Source organism: Phaenicophaeus curvirostris, chromosome 1 (genome assembly GCF_032191515.1).
Source record: "Phaenicophaeus curvirostris isolate KB17595 chromosome 1, BPBGC_Pcur_1.0, whole genome shotgun sequence".
NCBI lineage: Eukaryota > Metazoa > Chordata > Aves > Cuculiformes > Cuculidae > Phaenicophaeus > Phaenicophaeus curvirostris.
The window spans coordinates 62,994,525-63,017,689 of NC_091392.1; the positions used below are offsets into that span (position 1 = coordinate 62,994,525).

Below are 23,165 nucleotides of genomic sequence, written 5' to 3' on the forward strand. Positions count from 1 at the left end.
TCTGATTTACTTTGAGTACCTAGTCAGGCTGATAAATGTTTCACGGATGGCAACCATGTGACAGACAAGGCCAACTGAAATTTTGAAATAAACATCTCTTATGGCTCATGTTCCAAATTGTCAACATATCTTAAAGAATTCTGGGAGGGGAAAAAAATCCACTTTATCTGAATAAAGCGATTCCTTGCTCTAGGGGATAAGCTTCTGTTGACCAGATTTTGCAATGGATTTTTGCTTTGGTTTTGAGTCTGTTCTCATTGTTCACTTTTTCAGGGTCCATATGTGTCCTGTGGTAGGGTGGGCAAGAAAGGAAAGAGGTTCCTGAGCAATGCTTTTTGCATATTGCTTTTTAGCTAGTGATTCTCTGTAAATAAAGTGGAGACTCTTCCCAGAATTCCCACCGCCATCTCTCATGCCTAGCTCACATTTGGTGATTCTCCCCTACCCATGCTGGCATCAGAAGAAAGCAAAGGTACTCACCATCTGCTTATGGCTTGGGAAGAATGTTTGCTCTACGAGGGGGAACTTCTCAGGACCCAGTGAGCTGAAGATTTTGATGAGCTGGGAGAACTTGGGGTAAGGGAGGGGAAACAAAAAAGAGACATAGTGGATGTCAGTGGCTTATTGTGTAACAGGTGTTTGCAAAATGTTCTGACACTGGTGAAGGAGATGAGAGAAATATGTTATTATGCCTTACCCACCTTACTTTCTTGACCTTAGGGCAGTATGTATTTACCCAGAGCCAAGCCAGCATATGTACAAAAACCTTGGACTAAGAGAGACGAGGAGGGGTTCAAGAGTCAGAGGTGAATCAGTTTGTGTTTAGTTACAGATCTGCTATGAACAAACTTTGCTTTCCAAATGTGGCTAGAGGGCCCTTCTTGGTATAGGAAAGAGCTCAGAGGAGAGAACAGGCAGAAAATCTGTGCCACCACTCCTGAGTAGAGATGAAGAAAATCAAAGCTCTCCCTTGGATCTCTGCCCCACAACCAAATCAAATCAAGGCACATTTATCCATTGTGCTGAAGGGAAGGACAGTTGCTAACGGACAAAGATGTCTAGTGGGAATTGCCAATGCTACCTCATTTGAGTGTTAGACTGCTGTCAATCATAATTGACATTTATTATGAACCAAGGGGTCTCCTGATACCTCTCATGCATGGCAGGGGAAAGGGGAGATCATTTGCTACTCCTGTCCCATCTCCCAGTAAGGTCTGAGGGAGGCACCAGTTTGTGAGGATGGTATCTAAAGAAAGCACTATCAACAGTGAACACAACAGTGCTACTATTTCATGTACAGGGGTGAACATTTGCCATTGCCTCCACCTGTCAGCATGAACTTCACCATTATCACCACTATCATCACTACTATAAACTGCTTATCATTCAGGGTTGCATCCAGCCAGACACAAAGCTCGCCATGGTGGGACTGTATTCTGATTTCTCTTCAGGTTTCAAAACCCCAGCAGAAGCACAGCACAGCAAATTCCTGCTCTGCTTTGGCCATCTGTGAAGCAAGCAGACTATTCTGTATGTTGTCTGCAGCCTCCCTGTTCCATCTACCATTGAGCAGCTGCAGAAGAAAATGAAACTGGTAGAGAGAAACTTAATAACCATGACGAAATGTTGCTGAAGCAGAGATGATATACCCAAGAGAATAAGAGGTATGAGATAACCCAGAAACTTTATGAATTTCAGGAACAACTTAGATTCTTTACAATCACACATCTAGCTATCCTGCTTTCTATCTGAAGCGGTACAGCCCCATCACCATGGGCAATGCTGGGCTGGCAATGCTGCTGGTGAAGTGGTTAGATTGGCAGCCTTGCAGAAGGGGGAGTACAGCTGAATAACGTAGCTTGTTTACTTTCATGGATGTTAAGAGAATAACACGGTTGGTGATCACTCCACAGGTTCCTGCTGAGCTGGTAGATGTGACTAAATTCCCCACTGATGTCGTATTTATGAAGAAATTCAGAAACTGGGTTGAGTTTCCAAGACCTTTAGAATCTGATAAAATCAAGTTAAATTAATAAAGGCCTCCAGTCTGGGCCAAGTCTCCCTGTAAGTCCTTCATACAAGTTCCTTCAGGTTTCCTGCAAATCTAGGGATGCATTTACCTTGAAAGAGATCTTTGTGTCACCTGGGGGAGGTAACACACAGACTAAGGAAACGAGACAAATATTTAGGGCACAAGGGACAAGAAAGAAAGCCTTCTTTCTTCCCAGTAGCATCAGCTGCCTAATCTTACATATTCTGAGTAAATTTACCAAATCTCGGTCTCAAGGCTACACTGCAGATAAAAAGAGAGCTACTGGGAATGTTTTCTGCTGAGCAGCTATGTTAGGGCTCCTGTCCTGGTTACTGGGCTAGTCTAAGCAAAAGCATTTCTGTATTAGAAGTTGAAACTTCACTTAGTGACAAAGAAAAGCCCCTTTGGGAGTTAAAGGGTGGTATAAGTGTAAAAAAAAAGTGCAGCTAATGTGCAAAAATATTAGGCTGCAAGAGTGTGCCAGACCCAGGCCACATGCTGATGGGGCAGCTGCCAGCACGTCTGCAGACAAATGCAAAGAATCTTTTTCCTGATCTCATAGGTCAAAATGTGGTGCTTAAGAAAACCCAGAAAACATCAAAATGTGGCATATCGCATCACTAACACCATCCCACCCCTCACATGTATCAGCAGATAAGAGAAAAACACCCCGTGTAGAATAATTATTGTTGGCAAGGAGAGTATTGATGTTGGGGAAGGAGGACAGTTTGCTTCTGTTAAGTACTTGTGCTAGCCCTGCACATCCTTGAGAAGAAAAATAAAGCCCTGTTTTGACTAGCAAAGTGAGAAAACAGGGCTTAAAAGTTAAACAAAATGGGGCAGAGACAAGGAGAGGAGGAAAAACACCCTGGCTGAAAGCAGAACATGCCCCTTGCTGCATGTGCACGCAGCCTTGGGCTACCATGGACGTTGTGATGTTGAGGCAACATACGCTTATCCCAGGAAAACAGTCGAACAAAATAACTTTAACAACTGTGTAGCTGACAGACAGAGTCCTGACTTATTCCTTGGGCTGCCTTTTGAAGCACACAGCTCTTGGTTGTTGCTGAAATAGCAAGTGTTTCCGATGGGCAGATGAGAGATTCAGCCATATGGGAGCCTCCTCAATGGGCCAAGCTGGCAGAAAGATCTCACTTTAGTATTGACCTTCATGGGTCACTCCATCCTTTTCTATTCTTTTTTTTGCAGTTTTGGGGGTTTTTTTAGGGGGTTTTTTTGCCATTTTTTAGAGCAAAATATTGGCAAAGAGACACCCATGTGGTGCAGCAGCCTCTTAGATACCTGATAGCAGGAGTATCAGAAGTAGCACTTCCCAGGGCATTTTAGATGGGTAGAAATGTTAATGTCAGGAGCTCATCGACCCCTTCCACATTTTGATATCAGTTCTTATTTTCTGTGGTTCCACTGGTTTTGGTGAGATTGCATCCAGATCACAGAGCAAGACACAAGGCAACACAATGTGAGACAGCCTGGTTTTACACACCTGGAACAGGTATGCAAGTGAAATCCCTTGCCTGGCTGTGTGGACATCAGAGTTACTTGCTGAAAGTCTTTATAGAGAGATAAAAACGTCCATTCGGAGAATCTCGATGCCTCTTGTATATTTTGAAAGTGCCTAGATCATCAGGGGGCCTATATACCTTGACAGTCAGTAACAGTTTTACTGGAAATCTCTTGGACTCTGTAGGTGATTGTTTTCAAGACTTCATTTTTCCTGCAATCCTACAGATGCAAAAGTTGCCTTGCAATTACAGACATTAAATGCATGTAATACAAGTACTACTCTGAACATTTTTGACTGTATTTTGTACTGTAGCTTTTCTAAAAAAAGAATTTTTATTAGTGGTTGAAGCATTACGTTCACTGTGCTTGTAGCACTATTTCTCAATAATTCTGGAATCGTCTTAAAATGTGTATGTTTCTGTATGTGTGAGATTCCCTGAATATTCCATTTTTCTTTCAGAAACACCAGTTTTAAAGTGTGCTTATGTTTAATGTGAATTCTAACCATTGAAGAAATTTGTATATTGCAGTACTGGAAAACTGGCAGATGTCATTAAAAAATGGGGCTGCATGTTTGAGTAAATTCAAACCCAAACTCAGCTGATTGTAATTAGACCTTCTGAAAAAAAACCCCAACATTGTTGCAAATTGCCAAGGACAAACAGTTTCACTTCTATCCCACTCCACAATATCATAAACATTTCCATGAAATGGAACCATTTTTGGAATACATATAAAAGGGAGAGTTAAAAAGCACATTTCCCATGGGTATTTCATTTCATTTCATTTCATTTCATTTCATTTCATTTCATTTCATTTCATTTCATTTCATTTCATTTCATTTCATTTCATTTCTTCATGTATCTCAACTGTTTTTGAGGTCCAAAAAGTTTCCAGTAATCTTTGTTAAGCAGATCCCTAATTTCAAGATGCCTGTTCTGCAATCACGCACCAAAGTGGTCTGTCCCTATCTCTCATTTCCCAGCTATTACAAGATCAAAATTTGCTGATTCTGCTGCAAGTGAAGCTTTTTACCCTCAAATGCCCCACTGCAATCTCTACCTGAGCTCCAACCTGGTAAAATTTTGGTAGTGTCAAATACCAGTTCAGATCCCATCTGAGCTCTTAGATCACAAAGTGTGTTACAATCATTGTTTTGTGGGGTTGACGTGTGTGCAGGGGCAGTAGGGAAAGAAGCAATTCTGCAAATTTATTTTAAGTGTTTACAAGTGGTTTCCTTGACTCCTCTGGGAGGTTGTCTGAGCCAACTGTATTCCCTGTGAGGAAAGCATGACACAATTGTACCCAGAACAGCTAGAGCCTAGTAAATGGCAGACCCGATTTCTCCCACACTGCCTTGCAAGTCCTGCCTTTTTCTTTTTCTTTTTCTTTTTCTTTTTCTTTTTCTTTTTCTTTTTCTTTTTCTTTTTCTTTTTCTTTTTCTTTTTCTTTTTCTTTTTCTTTTTCTTTTTCTTTTTCTTTTTCTTTTTCTTTTTCTTTTTCTTTTTCTTTTTCTTTTTCTCTTCCTTTTCTCTTCCTTTTCCTTTTCCTTTTCCTTTTCCTTTTCCTTTTCCTTTTCCTTTTCCTTTTCCTTTTTCTTTTCCTTTTCCTTTTTCTTTTTTCTTTTTCTTAGGAAGAAAGACAAGACCAAGTTGTGCTTCTGCAAGGAGTGGATAATCTTAGTCTTAGCCTGGGGCTCCTGCCTACCACAAGTGTACATCTAATAAAAGATGCTAGAAATAGTGTAGTTCAGATACCCTCTAAAATAGTGAATGCTAATGTTTCTTATAAGCTAGTTTTACTGCGTTTTTATCAGGACAGAGATGTGTTACTGTTGATCTGCTGTTATTAGCCTATTGCTATTAATTTACCCTACCTTATAAGAAATCTATGTGGTTTGGGTTTGGGTTTTTTCCCTAGGAATTCCCAGCTGGACTCATAAGTCTGTTTTAATGGTGTTTTTAACATAAAGAGAAAAATTCCTATGAAATAGACTGGAAGGTGAGTTTGGTGCTTTATCAGTACCACATATCCACATATCTAGTTTGCAGTGTTGACATGCAGTAGAGCTGGATTGTCACTTACCACCCAGGGCTTGCTGCAGAAGTTGTAGATGGAGTAGAGAGAGTTGACTGTGTGGATGCCACCATACTGGAGGCCAATGATGAGGCTGCGGAAGTCCTCTCCCAGTGCCATGCTGTAGGCATGCTGACGGATCAGGACGAAGTCCGGCTTGAAGGACCTGGAAGAGATAAGGGGAGTAATGTTTTACTTTCAAACATGCAGCAACACTTTTATCCTGCTCCTGTTTCTTCTCCATCCTTCCCCTTTTTATTACCACATTTTGCTCTTCTTTGTGCCTCTTGTCATGAGTTACTTGAATTAGAAGGTAACAAACAAAAAAAATCACTCTAGTCATTAAAAAAAAGGAAAAATCCAACATAGCTGCAAGTGTGAGAGTGCAGAAACAGGCCAAAGAGATTTGCTGCAGTTTCCATGTCACTCAGGCATGCACAGGAACAAGCCACAAGTGGAGCCAAGGGTCATAAATTCACTGGTTGGGGGGGGGATTCTCTTTTCTTTCTAAAAGCTTGGCCATTTTGGCAAGCTCATTGCAATGTGCGATGCAGATGAGGGAGCAAGTTTGTTTCCTGATGATTGAACTTGATGTTGAAGCAATGCCCAGTGGGTGGGAAGATCATGAGGGATTTCAAAAAGCTATCGTACACATTCATGCATTAACATATGTTCCCCCTTTAATCAGTTTACTACATATGCAGCACATCCCAGGCTCCTATGGCTATGAGTCAACAAGTAAAGGGCAGGCATGGTAATGTGATTAATCAAATGAGCAGAGCCCCTCATCCAGTGCTGTGACTCATAGCATGGACTTTCAGAATATTTTTTAGCAAGACTGGAGCCGGGTCTCCTATGGTTCAACAGCAGTAGCTCTCAGCAAATGTGCAGAAAAGTGAGGCCCTTTCTAGGTAAGCCAACAGGCAACCTTTCAAACAGCCAGATCTGACTCCTTGCTGATGCTGTGTCTTTGGAGTCATTCAGAAATCTCTGGAAACAGCAGCTGGAAAGAAACTGCTCCCAAAATGGAGCTCAGCGGTTCATTCTTGAAGGCATGGAAGGGGCTTTTCCACTGAAACAGGGATTATTTTATACTTTAACAGAGGTTGCATCAAGGACATTTGAGAAATTTCCATTCTGTATTAAAGTTTTCAGAGAAATGAGCTCTGTAACCAGGTCCCATTACCTCACAATCCTCGAACATTTTCCTTGCTAAGAGACTATAATTTCTATCCTTTGAATGTATGAGCTGGAAATACCTTGGGTTTATAGGCCTTATTTATATTTCCATCATTCTGGCAGGGAAATCCGAGATGGTGACTTTGTGCCAGATTGTGGGAACAAACTCTGTGTACAAAACCCAATGCGGCTTTCTTGTTTTAAAGCAGTTCATTTTGTTTGTTGGCCTTGGGCTTTTGTTATCGCTCAAGACATGGAAAGGAGCACGCTCTGCTTTTGTGATGCAAGAGGCCAAGCTTTGGAAATGTGACTCCCTCCCATGGAGTATTTTTAAACCCGAGAATGTTCCTTAATGTACTTGGCACCAAAGGTGGTGCTTTCCTCCAGCAGTGAGATGCATAATGAGCATCTAGAGGATTGCGCTATCACTGTGCAGCTGATTTATGGACCTCCCTGGTGTCAATGGGGGTGAGGCAAGTGGTGACCCCCTGCTGAGAGACAGCAAGTGAATACAAATCTGCTCCATTCTGCTGGACTTGCCATGTAGAAAATACTGCAGAGGCAGGCACAAGACCTCAGGAAGAATTAATCAGCTTCCTAGGACCAGGACTCGATGTCTGTGTTGAGTTACTGTACAGTTGTGATGCCTGGAGGTGCAGGAGCTTCAGGCATTTCCCTCTTTCATTCACTTTTCAGAGCACATGAAGAAGAAAATCGACCCTGTCACAGCTAAGGTCTTTCCCCAGGCTTGATTTAGAGAGCAGCACTAACTGGAGCTGCACAGTAATGGTTCAGACCATTGCTCTGGTCTACCCAGATGAAGCAGCAAATTTGCCCTTGGAACATCTGCCTTGACACCCAGAGGTGGGGATGTGCTGCTCTGGTGGGGATGAAGTGTTGAAACAAGTGTGGCCAGCAAGGTGGGGAGGATGCACAGCAATTAAGAAGCTGCCTTAGGTGTCTTTACTTCTGCCAGCCAAAAATTTAGGAAAAAAAGCTCTCGTCTTTTCAGATCCTGGCAAAGGAAGAGTTTCTCATCTTAGAAGATGGGCACAATAATGCAGAATTAATGTAGAAAAGACTATTTTCAAACTCTATATTATGTAGGAAGGCAGAACACTCTTTCATGCAGCAGATGAGGAGTGAGTCTCTAAAACAAAGGTGGACACTAATTCCCTGTTTTGAGTTGGGGGACAATGAAGATGTTCCCATGGATACTGAGAAGAAGGCAGAAGAGTGCAAGGCCTGGGAGTATCTGCGAATATACATTGGCTGGAGAATCTCAGAGTCTGCAAGATGTCTGTAACTGCGAAACAGAGATGTATGGCAAAATATAAATTGAAGAGCTAGGAAGGGTAGCAGACAGTAAAAGGAAACTGAATTGTCATGATAGGAATAGTGGCATGAAAGCTGAATAATTAGGGATACCACTGCAAAGGGAAGAAAAGAGTTTAATTGCTTCACATGAGAATTCTTGGTTTATTTGGTAGAAGGTTACCTCTGCAACCTAGTGCTCATTCTCAGAATGAAAAGCTTAATCTAACATAGCAAACCTGTTTTCTTTGCTAGTTCAACTCAACCCAAAAGCATTTCTTGTGACAGAAAGTTTAAATACTTGGCAGACAGACAGGTTAGGCAGAAGTCCCATATTCGAAACACCATTGCCAAAACTTTTGAGTGAGTCAAACTCAGTAGCACCTACTGGGCTGAGGTCCTAAGCACCCAAATCAAAGCAGGACTAGGAAAGCAATAGCAGGAGCATGTACCTTTCTTCTCCACTAGATCTGTCCAGCCAGCATTTAGATGTCTACAAACAGACTTGAATAAAACTGTATCTAGACCCCTGCAGGCACAGGTCATAGGAATGGTTTTGATCACAGAAAGAGTACAGAAGAGCCCATTCAAACATCTAATGGACAAGGACATGGGATAGATAAATGGAACTAAAGATATACCACGGATTTAGAACATGTCACTACTAAGCTGTGCTCTGCACGTTGGTGTGGTGCCTTTCCTGGGCTGTGTGACAGATACCTGCCTGAAGTCTTCTTTAGTGTTATAGATAGGTGGATGAAGCTTACAGGAGAAATCTGGAGCCCACCTTTGGCCACAACTCTTTCACAGAAGTCCTTTCTCAGACCCTGTAAGCTCAATTCTGATTCAGAGTTTGTCTCCTAGCACTGCCTGGCAAATAAAGGCCACTACAATGCATGTAACACATTTCTAGAGGGGCACAGAGATACAAGAATCCTTGTTTGAAAAAAAATAAAACCCAGGAGACTGAAAGGGTCATTTTCAGACTGAATTAGCTGGTGAGATTTCATTTTCTTCCAGGATGTAAAGGTGCTTTCCTTTCAGTTCATATTGCCACAGGCAATGGTCACTGCCACACGCAGAACAAGCCTTTCAGTACTCCAACAAGTGCACAACTGAACCAGCCACTCCCAGAGCAAAGCAACCCCACAGGTCTCGGTGAGTCTTTCTCACTTTGCAGTAGTTCCCTCCTTGTCCCAGATGCTAGTCAAGGCACGTGGCAGCCCTTCAGCCTACTTCTCCTCCTTGCAGCTGAGATCTGCCAGCGATTACCAGAGTCAATCACCCCTAAGTGATGACAAAAGTCTGGCTAGGACACTGCTAGTACTGTCAGTCCTGAGGCTGGGCTCTGATATTGCAGTGCAGGATTTATTTATTTGCATTTAACTGAATCTTTTTTTTTTTTCAACATGTTCCAATGCATTTTAATGATCTTTTTATTTCTTAGTGGTAAAACTATACTTTAGAAAAAACCCTAAGTATAAAGCGTGGATTCAAAACACCAAACAGGAAGAGGTCTGACCACAGAACATGGTCTCTGAGGTTGGACCCATCTATGCTTAAATCTGTGACAGCGTTAGCTGTCTTAGATATAGTTTTGTCTGAAATGAGTGAACATGAAACAATTTAAGAGATTCGTGATGTTAAATACGGAAGTTAAATATGTCAGGAGCAGCAGTAGCTATTCTGATCACCATGTGTCTAATTTCTGTAATTATAAGAAGAGACTCAGCTCTGAGAAGATCATTGGTAAAATTTCTTTGGAGAAAGTAGATTCCCAGCCTGCTTTGCGGTAGAGAAGATGAAGACAGTAAATCTTGCTGGGAGGTGTCATGTCTTAAAGTGATTTCCTATTTCTTATTTCTGCAATATAGCCATAACAGTGGCTTGCTTCCTAGTTTTTCAGCTTTTCTCACTGAAGCAAAAAGAGCTTCTCATGAGCACGAAGAAGGAGCACTCAAGAATAGATTATGTTATCAAAATTCCTTTTAAAGAGCCCTTTTAGCTCTCACTGTGGAAAATCACCTCAGCCAATGGGTAGACTTGCTTTGTACTTTAGCACCATCATCAGTATAGAGTCTTATGCCTGTGCTGTGGGAGAAGGATGAGGTCCCTTGCTCACTTACTTAAAGACTTCCAGTCTTACAAGACACTTGGCCCTTCATATCAATAGAAAAATATCTTCCTTGTACACTGCAGAAACACATACTTTAGGTTGTGTCTACCCTCCATTATTCAAAGAGGCTTTACTCAGTTTTCTGACACTTCCCAGTAATCAGCACATTTTGGCTAAGTTCTCTTCCAAAGCCTTTCCTATCTTCTTGGCATGACACAGAGAGGAAGAAAAACACATAATTAAGCAATATGATACAACAAGCTTTGCATTACTAGCAATTAATGGAGCCTTCAGGCAAGCTTCTGAGGTACAAGTCCAAGCCATATGTTGCTGCAACTACCTGAGAAATGCAATAATTCCTCCAAGTATGCAGTGACTTATGTGTCTGAGAGAAAATAGAAAATGGCATTTACAAATAGGAACAATTTCTTTTTGTGCTTTACTTGGTTGTTAATAGTATTGTTACTACATTACTGAAAAGTAATAAGAAATCTATGATATTTTCACCTATCATAATATTAGATTTAATTTATGTTGGATGTCATAACCAAATGGGAAATCTGCTAAGAAAAAAAAATCTCATTTCAGTCAAAACTTCATGTCATATTTTCAAAAGAAAGAAGTAAATCCTGTTGAAGTTACTAAAAGAAAGAATGTATGTGCTTATGTGAATAAGGTAACGCAGGGCTGGTTTCAGAGAAACAAGAAAGCAACATAGAATAAAGAATGACCTCTCTTTACTAGGCTGGAGGAGAGGAGCAGGGGTTCTTTTGGGACACTATGATAGAGAATGCTTGGGTGAAAAAAAAATCAGGTGTCAGGGTGATGAGTGTAACAAAAATAGGGGGAACCTGGAATTATGGTTGCAGCAGGACCATTACCACTTTATGCAGGTGAGAACACTCTGGAAGATGTTTTCATGTTCTTCTCAGCAACAGACTAATGGTCAACAAGCCATAAATTGCATGTCATACATTCTCCAAACTGTCTCCGAGCCTGCCGTATATTTTACTTGTAAACTGATCAACCTTGACGAGGAAAAACATGTGGACCCAAATGATTTCTTAAAGCAGTAACAACCACACCTGCCAACAGCAGCTTGCCTTCAAAATGCTTGTGACCCAAAGCTTTTACAGAAGCTGATCCGAATACTTTCCAACACTGCAGAATAAAGTCATAGAGTAATTTAAGTCAGAGAGTATCCCTGAGATCATCCAACTCAACACACTGCTTGTTGCAGAGCTAACTTTAAAGTGGCATTAGGTTGATCAGGGCCTTGTCTAGGCAAATTTTGCATATTCCCAGGGATGAAGATCTCTGCCTCGCTAGACACTTGTTTGAATATTTGACCGCCCTCACTGTGGAATTTTTTAAAAATTTTGTATCTAATTGGAATTTCACCTGCTGCAACTTGTGACTGTTGTTTCTTTTCCTGTAACTGCACACCTGGATTAATTTTCTCCACACCCTCCTCTTAGTTGCCTGATGGCTGTAGGTGGATCCCTCTCAGACTCCTCTTACAGACTGAACAAAGTCATCTCTCAGTCTCTCCTAGGTTGTCTTTGGTCCAGTTCAGTGAGCTTGGTGGCATTTCACTCAACTCATTCCAGTTTGCCAATGCCTTTTTTTCACTGGGGACCACAGAGCTGGACACTGTACTCCAGATGTGAACAGTGTGTTATTCGCTATACGATTGCTAATACTCAGTGAGCCACTAGGCTTTTTCCCTGCAAGGACATATAGGACTTCTAGGTCCTTTTGTGCAGAGCTCTTTTCTCTTCAGTTGCCCTCAAGCAATACTGGGGTTAATCCTCCCTCACTGAAAGTCTTTTTGATTGTCCTTGTTGGACTCCATGAAATTCCTGTTGGCCCATTTCCTCAGTTGCTGAGATCCATGTGGATGGCAGCTCTGCCCTCTGGTATATTTATAGCTCCCCATCCTCCATCTTATTGCTACCTATGAACTTGTTGAGGATGCACTCTGTCCCAGTATCCAGTTGTTAATGAAGATCCACCTTGACCACTATAGTGCAGGTGCAACCAGGCTTGCCCCTTCACTTCTCTGTTTGTCATTCACCAGATGAAGCTTTAGTATAGACCCATGTAGAAAGGCTATGAATTAAGGCAACACTGGACAAAAAAGGAGGCAATCAAGACTGAAACAATCTAGAACAGTCTTTAATCATTCTTGCATTCAGTCTAGGATTAACTAATTAATTAGTGCTCTAGGCCCTGGCAGCACATTTCTTCCTGGAAAGATTTACTGTAAATGTGAAAAGGGCCAGGGAGTAGTTTAGTCTCTGAGATGCTCCCCACCCTGGTCTGCTCAGAGTGACTTTTGCTTTCTGGCAGCTGCCTGCGTGCCAAATGTTTTCCCAATAACTGTCAGCATCCTGCCTGCATGTCGGCTGGACGCCAGCTGCTGGGGAGGTGAAGTGGGACATTATTCATCTGGGAGATCAGTAAACGAAGAAGAGAGAAGAGGGCCTCCAGGCAGCTGTTTAGCAGCAGGAGATGAGTTGGAAGCAACTGAGGATAAATACATAAATAATACATAAATACATAAATTTCTTTTCTTTTTTAGCTCCTGCTGAAAAAAAAAGAGAAGAAAGACAGGTAAGGCAGGGGGAGATAGTAGTGAAAGATGATGGTAAATCATCCCCCACTTGGGAATCACTTCTCACTTTATAAATGCTTACTGGAGGTGTTATATTGCTTTGTGTGTAGCTGCTGCTTGCCAATGTCTATCCTATTTTACACCTTGTCCAAGCCCATTATCTCTGCAGGGTATTTAGGTAAGAGAAGGGGTCATTTGGCACGTTGGTGTTTTGCCCAAAGAGCACTTTCAAAAGCTCACATGCTGTTACAAACACTTCTCCATTACATTTACACATTGCCATGCCATCGGTGGAGAAATGTTGTCCAAATGTTGCACAGTGTTAAATATATAGCACATATTGTACTATATAGCATGGCACATCCTGTGAATCTTGGGAGAACTATGTGCTCAACATATTTTTCCATCTGTCTTCTAGGAACTGAAACTCTCCTAATCAGTATCTCTGGATTTTTTTATCCCATCTGCATTTTCACAGATTTGTTCAGAATTTTGATTTGGAAGCAAAAAAATATAGAAAAAGGCATTCTAAAAAACACTCCAGTTAGATCAAGAGTTACATTTAAAAGGGCGGGGACTGGACAGAGCCTAGGGTTCCTCTTTGAGACAAGATTCCTGGAAGATAAGAATCTGGAAAGTGACCTACTGCTTACCAATATGTCTTATAACAATGTACAGGGAGGGTGGCCTCCTACGACCTCCCTGGATGTTCTCCCTGTAGAACTGCAAGAAACCACCAACTCCTGTGAATGAGTAGTCCTCAAGAGAACAGAAAATACCCATCTCACAGCAATGTGCTCCTGGGGTCTGCAAGCTCTAAAGAGCAGGAAAAAAACTGCTGCTGGGCTGGCCTGTTTCTTCCTCCCTCTCCCCATATGAAAGGATTTGCTTCCTCATGCTGTGATTGGACTGCAGCTTGCAGTCCAAAAACACATTTTGTGAAAAAAAAACACTTTCGGGTCTTGGTCTGCTTGGGATGCTGATTCAACAGGCCACCAGCCTGCTGTCAGTGTGCAGAGCATAGCAGAAGCACTGAATCATCTGGAATCAATGCGAAGGTCAGTGTTAACTAAAGGAATGAATGGGGTTGTATGGAGGAATTGGAGCATTCACTGACCCCACCACAGCTATGAGTGCCAAAGATGTATCATCCAGGGCAAGCAGAGTGAGACATGCACCTTCTTACACAGACTGGCAAGGCCTGTAGAATTAAAAGATGCTCTATGGTAGAGACCCTTCCCCACAGCACAGCTTTGTCCTTGGCACTTTGTTCCCCTTTGCTCTGTTGTCAGTTTTGTCACCTCTCCACATTTGCCAGGGCCATCGCTCCATGCAGGGTCCTCTCCACTTCAGATCCTGACCATTCCCTGGTACATCAGCTGTTGTCAGTACTGTGGTGTTAGAGTGAGTCTGCATACCACATTGTAAGTGGTACGGCCACCACTGTGGTAGGTCCCATGCAGACACAAAAAAAATGTGCTTTCTCCCTTAGATGATCAGCCCCAATGGCAAAAAAGCCAGCTCCACAGGGAGACAGGAGATGAGAGCAGTCTGGTGCATGATTAATTTATATGCTTAAAAGTCTGAAATGCTCCCAAAGACATTAGTATTCCCCATGTGAGAAAGCTGTCCAAATTTTCAACATATCCCTGTCTTATTCCCACATCTACTGAAATTAATAACTGAAGGCTTGTAAAGGCCAAAAGGCAAACACAGGACTGCATTTAATCTAGTGCAGAGGCTGAGATCATAGTTTGGGAGTCTAAGTGTTGTCAGAAGCAGAGACAGCCCAAATTCTCATTTATACTAAGACACTTTTATAGTATCCTGAAAGCATAAACGCACCTCAGAGTGGGTGCAGTGCCAGCACTGATGGCCTTCTTGCACTGTAGAAACATTGCTATGAAGGACACTTCAGAGAAATAAAGACAAATGAAAATCCCATTAGAGGTGACACAGCCCAAGAGCTCTCTAAGGTAAATTAAACTCCAGACAGTTCACTGTGTCTGTATGTGTGTGTAGACCTATGCAAAAGGAAGTTGTGCATGCACTGAAAAGATGATAAAGAATCCATGTAAATGTTTTAAAAGCAGGCATCAGCCCACGTCTGTTTTCTCCCACTGCTCTGTAGTCCAGCCATTGCACCCAGAAATGATACCATTTCTCTGTTGAAGGAGTTGCTATGTCTAAGGTGGTGAGGGATTCTTCAGGATGAGTAAGTACCACCTCCTGCTTCCCATATTTAACTTTTCACTGGGGAAGCTCTGATCCCAATTTTACCCAAAGAAGTGCTGGCAATGAAAATCAACATGTGGGAGATTCCTCCCCACCAGCCCTGTCTGAGCCCAACACTTCTGCTGGTGCCCAGCTCATCACCTCATACAGGGCATGGGTTACAGGGCACTGGAATAGGAAAGCGCTAGAGACTGCATGAGATATGCCATGGCCAGCTGTTTTTTCTCCCAACTCTAAAGAAAACATGCTGAATATGTTGATGGAGCCATCACATAACATGATGGAACTGGCACAGAAAAAACACATGCAGGTTTTTTTAGATTTGTTAAAGGATAGTCTCTCCCTCCAGTAGCACATTTCATGGAGAGTATCAAATCCCTCATCACATGCTACTGATGTGCAAAACTTAGTAGCTGTAAAGAAGAAGTGGAGATTCAGAATTTTGTTACTGTAAAATTAAATTCTGGGAGCCACAGTGAGGAAAGTAACGCCTGGCTTCAGTTACCTTGCTTTCTAACTTACTTGCAGCTACTTGTTTCAAGACACACAGGCTAGCAGTCATGGAGCTCTGTACACTTCCAGTTCCTTGCTCCCTTTAATTGACAATAATGCTTCTAAAGCTCCTTCTTTTTAAAAAGAATTGCCTGAGGCTATTCCTAAGTGTAGGGTTTCAAGGACTCTTACACCTTCTTATCTGGGGATTTGTCTTTCAGGTTAAAGAACCACAATTCCTTCCCGGTGCAGTTCCAGTCAGCTGAAACAGGGTCTAAAAGAACGCCTTAACTCCAAGGTGTTAGAAAGGATCAAGGGATCAGTAAAGAAAGGGCTTTGATTTAAATGTGAAATAGGATGTCCCCACTTTAAAGAAAGAGCTAGGAAACCTGTTGCAATATTATTTAATAGTCTGTAGATTTTTTCATCGGTTAACGTGACTTCAAATAGGAGAGAATAGGCCAGTGGTTGCTTTACTAGTATTATTGATGTCCTTGTTACAATTTTTTATCACTTCATTGATTTAAAATCCACTGGTTTGTACTATTTGCACTGTCTTTTGACTAAACTGGTACGCTTGGTTGCCTTTGCTTTGAAGAGGAGTATGAAGAAGGCAGGACACCTGCAGGAGGAAAATCCCAAATGTGCCTATTATGAAGATACTGTTGTATTTCCTTCCTGTAACTTGTTAGTGGGATCTCAAAGGACCTTGTGTGTTCTAAAATATGATGAGCATTACATCTCACTATCTAGAAACATTCTGACTTGTGACTGAATATTTTGCTTAGTAATTAACAGAGACCTAATAAGTGATGGAAAAAAGATGTCAGCAGCAGCAAGCTTGGTGCACAGATGTGAATCGAAGGTGTCCCACGTGGCATCTCCCTTGTGGCTAAGCCCTCCAAGAGGTATCTGTACCCAGGCAGAGCACAGTTGCAGGTGGAATGGGGGCCTTGGAGAGAGTGGGAAGCAAACAGCACCTATGTGGACAGGCTGATGGACCTCCAACAGTTTAGTAGCAGTATGCTCCATAATTCACCTTCTGAAATGAAGAAGAGTTCTTCTAACACTTCTAAAGTATTGGTTAGAGTAGCTGTGGAAGTTGGCTGGCCTGAGCTCTTAAACTTGCTGAGCTAGGCAGGACAGGGCCACATCAGCACAAGCTGTAAACAAATGGCTAATCCTTGTAAGGACTATAACAAACCATGGAAAACATATGCCGCATAAACTGGGAACTGGGTATCCAGACCAGTATGTATTTGCCAAATTCAATTCTCACTCCCGGAACACGTGTCCTTAAACATGAATAGATGAAAACAAAAAAATGAACTAATGCCATTCATACAACCCCATGCATTTTCATATATAAATTTCATATATAAATATGCAAAAAGTCTAGCTGTTATACTTGTGGTTTTACTGCATCCAGAAACATGAACACCATGCCCCAACTGCTCTTGTGAAATATATTTTGTCTTCAGTTTCAGTTTAATATCTCAAGATCTTTCTGCCAGATGTATGAATGGCTTTGGGAGGAAAGGCACAGGATGGAAAATGAAGATGTGATCAACCTAGGAAATGGTTCTGGCGAAACCTTCCAGTGTGGTGAGCAAGTGAACACAAGAGCACATTAGCACAGTGCACTATCTGATGAATGCTCCAGCAGCTGATTCATGGGACATACACTTCGTTTCACTGTGAAACATATTTGTGGGCTGAGGGAAAGCAAATGGATATAACAGACTCAACCTTAAAAGCTTTTAACAGAGGCTTATGAAATTGTACCAAAGAACAAATGGAGACTTGTGGACCTACTAAGAGCTGTCAAGACCTGAAATGAATTGACGGACCACAGTCATAGCTAATTGACAGTGACAAGTGTTGCTTTGCACTGTTTGGACTGGAAATGACATCTTGAGAAATTAAACTGAGCCCAGCACACTCAATCACTGTTTTTCAGCTGTTCTAAAAATCCCATTCAAAAATACTCCTGCATGCTATATTATGTATTTCCATTTCTATTTCTAAACTAGAAGCAAATGGACAAAAGCCTTGATTAAGTGTGTGAATGATATTTAACTCAGAGAATCGCACAAGAAGAAGGAGGGACACCAGAAAAAAATGGGTTGGTAATAGCAGTGAAATTTCAATGCAAACACAGAAAAGCTGTTGTATAAAAGATTAAATGTAGAGTTAGAAGTTGTAATGACAGAAACTCATAAACATGTAGGCTTGGGAATAAAAGGGTGAAAAGTAATACAGGGCTAAGTAAACAGAGGCATTTTACTGTCATACACAGATTTGACAACTTACACTGCTCTTTATATTGCACCAGTAAGAATGTATCTAACATTAACTCCAAATTGTAGGCACTCTAGTGACAGAGAGAAGGGGAACAATGCTTTTGGAAAGTGTGCACAATTGTGGAAGCATTGCTCAGGAAAAGAGTTGACTTGCAATTACTGCAATTATGAAATAATTCTACCAGGGATAGAAATCTCCATCAAACAGAGATATGGTATTAGCTCTAAGATATAACACAGGGCAGGGCCAGAGTATTGAAAATCTGGCAAAAAAAGATGGTATTTCAGGAGCAAATCAGGCTATGAGGATGATGATCATGCGTAGGCTTTGTCCACTGGGATCGGGACCTAATACAGGTAGGCTAGTAAATGCTAACCACTGTTTACAATGAATGTTAGTTGACACAGAAGTAGAGAAAAATCAAGGGAAAGGGAGATCCATTGTATCTTTTATTGGGAGGCTTAAGGCTGAAAAAGAACCTGAAAAGTATGCACTTGTGCTTGCATGAAGGGTCTGGACTGGAAACAATGACTGTGTGGCATGATGCACACCCAAGACTGGATATAAACCCACCAGAGTCAGGGCAGTCTTTCCACCACTTCCAGCAAACCTTGAGGTTGTCAAGACAGCATTGCCCTAGTTCAGATACTGGGCAGATCCTGAGGTCATCCTTCTTGCACCAGCATTGCTCCAGATAGCCTGATTTTCAAGAAAAGCTGGTGCTCCTCACCTTACCACCTTGGTGCCGTTCCTCATGACCTGCATGTCCACCATGCAGCCGCCCGCAACATAAGCAGCCAGGTTCAGCTCGGAGAACTCAGCCTGGAGTGGAGCAAAAGGACAAAGCATTACTCAAGGATAGCAGAGATACAAACATGCAGACACCGATGAGGACACCTACGCAGAGTTGTCTTGGACTGGAATGTGACTTTCCTTCTTTTTCTTTTCTTTTTTTTCTGGTGGTTTGGGTTTTTTTTTTCCCCCGTGAAGCAACAGGAGATCCAATTACAGCTGATTTACCCTGGAGAGACTGCAGAAGTATTTACAGCTCCCACACTTGGGGTGTACTAATATACAGGATTAGGCTTATTGCAGTAATAAGCACGGAAGGAATAAAGAATGAGCAAGCTGAGAAATGCATACAGGAAAGAATAATAATAATAAAAAGAGGTAAGGTCATTTGAATTCAATTTCCAACTTTCCATTTAGAAACATCCATTAAGGACTATGTCTGAGTTGGCTGTCGTGCCACTGGCGAGCTATAAACCCAATACAAAAGATTTAAAAATCCCTAAATAGATAAAATGCCTCATTATGCTGCAGGAAGGTGATAAGCAGAGAAACCCACCTGATGAAGTTTACTTACTAAGATTTTAAATATTAAAGGATTAGCAAAGCTGGATAAGTAGTTAACAGTGCTGCTAAATTATTAAAACATTTTATCTTTTAAAAAAGGTGTGACTTGCAAGGCTGGAAAGGTTGGCAAGGAATATTTAAGCTCTGGAGAGCAAAAGGCAATATGCATGGGGTGATTACGACTGCAGTGGGTGTCAGTGGAGGTTAAGACACAAATCAGAGAGATTAACTGGGTGAGAGGTGTGATAATCCTCCTGTGTGGCCGCTGGCTCTGCAGCCCTTGGACAGGAGTGCCAGCAATACCTGATGGTTTCATGCCACTCACTCAGTAGGAGGAGGATGGCATGACTAGCTGGTCAGTGCATGCCTTGGGGTCCAAATCCTAACCCTGTCCTTTACGAGCAAACAAGCAGAGCCCTGATTGGAATAGCCTATTGTGCCAAGCAAGTCCTTCCTTTCCAGTACAACACAAATTTACCTGTACGGATTTACAGTCCTGTCTAAAATTAGTGCCTGTGTATATAAATATTCAGATTTCAGTTTCTGAGCCAGAAAATTTAATCATTATCCTTTCAACATTTCCTCTCCTGCTTCCTATTTATGTTTTTCTTCTTATGATGGAGACTGAGCAGCACCAAAATCATCCTCTAACCCACCTAGTACCAGAGCACTCAGATGGTGTTGCTTATGCTTGGTAGGAGTACAGTATATTCTTGTAGTATTTAATGTTCTTTTGATACATCTAGTATGTGGAACCAAAAGATAGTGCCAGGAATAACTTTTATATGAAAATAAAAATCCAAAATGAAAGAAAGCATGTTTTGTCCTCATGAATGCATGGAAAAAACTTGCCAATGGAGAACTAGTGCACCTGTAAAGGCTCAGAGGCCAGACAATAAATGAAGAAAATCACTTCCAACTTTGGTTTTTTTTTACATCCACATAATTTTAAAGCACTGACCGTCGACTGGTGACCCGGTGATGTAATAAGATTTCATGTCTGCGGCCGTGTGTAAACTTTTTAAAGCAACACGTTTATATGATCTTACATCATTGTAACTCTGAATTACAATGAAAGAAAGGGGAAAATTCCTGTTGCTGAGAAATAAATCCTACTTCAAACACATGCACACACACATAGAGGGAACGGCAGTAATTCAGGTGACTGATTGGGCTTTTCTTACAAGATTGCACAGTGCTGCTTTGCCCACAGCCATGCTATCTTCAGTGATCGTATTGGATCAGAGATAAGAAATATGTACCTCTAACAGGCACCTGCATTTTATACATTTAAAAAAAATCTTATTAGATGTAGGAAGAGGAGAGTCCACCTTGAGCAAATCCAGCAAGAGCAGATGCTCTAGGTACCATGAGTGAACTCTCCAGTGGACTGAGGCAAGCTTGCCATCTTACATGTGGGTATGAGAGGCTCTATGAACTAGGGAAGTGAAAGGATGGTTTTCCCACCTCTCTGTCTTGGTATGCCTTAGAGATGTTCACTCTGAAAGCAGAGTGTTACTGAGCTGGACCTTCAGCCTCTGCAGCTGAGGGTTTCACCATCTGATGTGAACACCAGAGCAAGAGGAAAGTTTTAGTCTGTTATTTCTTTTTTTTTTTTTTTATGTTTTCCTCCAATAATTTTTTCCATAATGTTTTTGAATTAAAGAGTGCAACACTTTGCTTTGCTGGAGGTGAAAATGGGCAATCTTAATTTGATGGCTGGCGCTTACAATCTAAGTCAGTTTGACAGGCGTTGCCTGAAGCAGTCAGACCAAACAAAGCTGTGTTCAGACACCTGACATCCAAACAGGCCTGGGAATCCCCAGAGCTGGTAAGTATTTCATACCAAACTGCCAGGACCAATTTCAGGCCTGCTAGAGAGCCAAAAGAAAGGGAGAAATCCCCTTTGGCAACCATTGTCCAAGGCACCCTGGCAAGGAGGGAGGAGTGGAGAGATGGTCTGTGGGACTCAGCTACCTTGCCCCCAAAACATCCAGATACAAAGTCACAGCTGAGAGACAATCATAATCTTTTCCTGGCAGTCGTTCCTACTTTAGGGGACTAAGTTAAGGATTGCTGCTTCTTTCATGTAGCTGCTTTGTCCCATCCGACAGGCCACTGCTAGCTGGCGTTTGGAAGGAGGCTGAAAACTTCAGTCAGCAGAAATTGTTTCCTGTTGATTTTCCAGTGCTCCCTGTATTTTTAACTTTGTGGGTTTGTAGCCTGATGACTTCCTCTGGCTGGGATTTCAAGTCTGAAATCATCTCCAGCCTGAGTTTACCTTGCAGACAAAGAGGTCTTTGAAAGCAGCCCTTGCAGATAGAGTGACAGGTAAGTGTGCATTAAACAGGGGAGCCCAGCTCCCAGTGGCCTCATAGAGTCATTTGTATTCGGAGTCATCAAATATAAGAAGGCACTGCATTAGCTGGATGGCGTTTTATACTTGCTTTGCAATGGTGCCAGTGGCTGCAAAAACATTTAGGGCAAGAGTGAACCATATGTGACAAACGTGACACAATGTGTCTTGAAGAATAACATAACACAGACTGTGGGAGTAGAAATATTTTGTACCTCTGTGAGGCCCAGATTTGGGAGGACGCCTACAGATATTTTGAGGATAGCTGCTAAAACTGCCTGCTTCAGGTATTCAGATTCAGTAATCTCTCCGGATCATCTGGACTAAATTTTAAGCTTCTTTCAATTTCACTCGTTATTTTTCTCTAGGTGCTAGAAAAACGTTTGGTGAGCTATTTTAGAACTTCTGTTTCTGTTTACTGATATTAAAACAAAGGGGATTTTGTCATTTTTAAACCAGGCAATAGTAGAAATGCCTGGCTTGATAGCCACACCTTTTAATGCTTCATGAAAGGCCCATGTTTAAGGTGGATTTTAAGCATTTTTCACAGAGTAACAGAAAGCTGGGTTGGAAGGACTTCAAGACATTGCATAGGCTATCTTTTTCCTAAAGGAGGATCAGCTCTACCTCTGTCATTGTGTGCAGATACTACATAACCTTGTGTTTTCAACAGATAAGGAACCTCCTCAGGCAATCTGTGCCTTAACAACCTCAGAAAGATTTTGCATTGTGCAATCTAAATCTCTCACTGTACTTTTTAAGACTGTAAATTTTTTGTCCATTACTTACTCCTGCAGAATCTGAAGACTTACTCCTAAAGACTTATCCTTCCTTCTTCCTTTTTTTTCCTAGACAAAACCAACGCCATTCTTGTAAGGTTTTCTTGAAGGTGATGTTTCTCAGCACAGTGATCAATGTTGTTGCCGCCACTGGGAACCACTCTGACAGGTCTGTAACTTTCTTGAGTTGTAATGGCCCAAACTTACCACGATCCTTCAGTAGAGACCTGACCATTGTTGACTAAGATGTAAGGTCACTTGCCTTACATGTAATACTGCTGTCCATATGTTCCAGTATGCATTTGTCATGTGTGTAGCAGTGTGTCTATTTTTTAACTCATATTCTGGCTGAGATCCTCTGTAATCCTAGCATTGCTTGTCCAGGCTACTGTCTTGTCTTCAATTGCCCATCTTGTGCATCTGAGGGAGTGGGAGATCAATGGGGAAGATTCGTCAATGTCTATGAAAATCTGCTGGGAGGTGTGAAGAAGATTGAGCCATATTCTTCTCAGTGGTGCCCAGGGAAAGTGCAAGGGGCAATAGACACAAAATGAAATACACTAAATTCCTTAAACCCTTTTTTTTTTTTTATTGTAATGATGGTCAAACACTGGAACAGATTGCCCTGAAAGGTTGTGGAGTCTCCATCCCCAGAGATATTGAACGTGGCAAGGGAATTAAAGACTAACATGGAGGGCTTCAACGTCAATCAAAAGAGGAAGGTTAAAGAGAACGTACCACACTAATGGTTGAAAATGGTGACCTCGTATTAACAGATGAAGAGA

At 41.8% G+C, this 23,165-nt stretch overlaps 1 protein-coding gene across 1 annotated transcript in view; it reads right to left on the reverse strand.

Annotated features, from left to right (window-relative positions):
- SYN3 (synapsin III) overlaps positions 1 to 23,165 on the reverse strand; it is a 202,575-nt gene that overhangs the window by 133,401 nt on the left and 46,009 nt on the right. The window contains exons 4-6 of the mRNA XM_069860280.1: positions 18,620 to 18,711; positions 5,642 to 5,798; positions 481 to 570 (exon numbers count right to left, since the gene is read on the reverse strand). Coding sequence (XP_069716381.1) covers positions 481 to 570; positions 5,642 to 5,798; positions 18,620 to 18,711 — 339 coding nt within the window. The remainder of the gene's footprint in view (positions 1 to 480; positions 571 to 5,641; positions 5,799 to 18,619; positions 18,712 to 23,165) is intronic.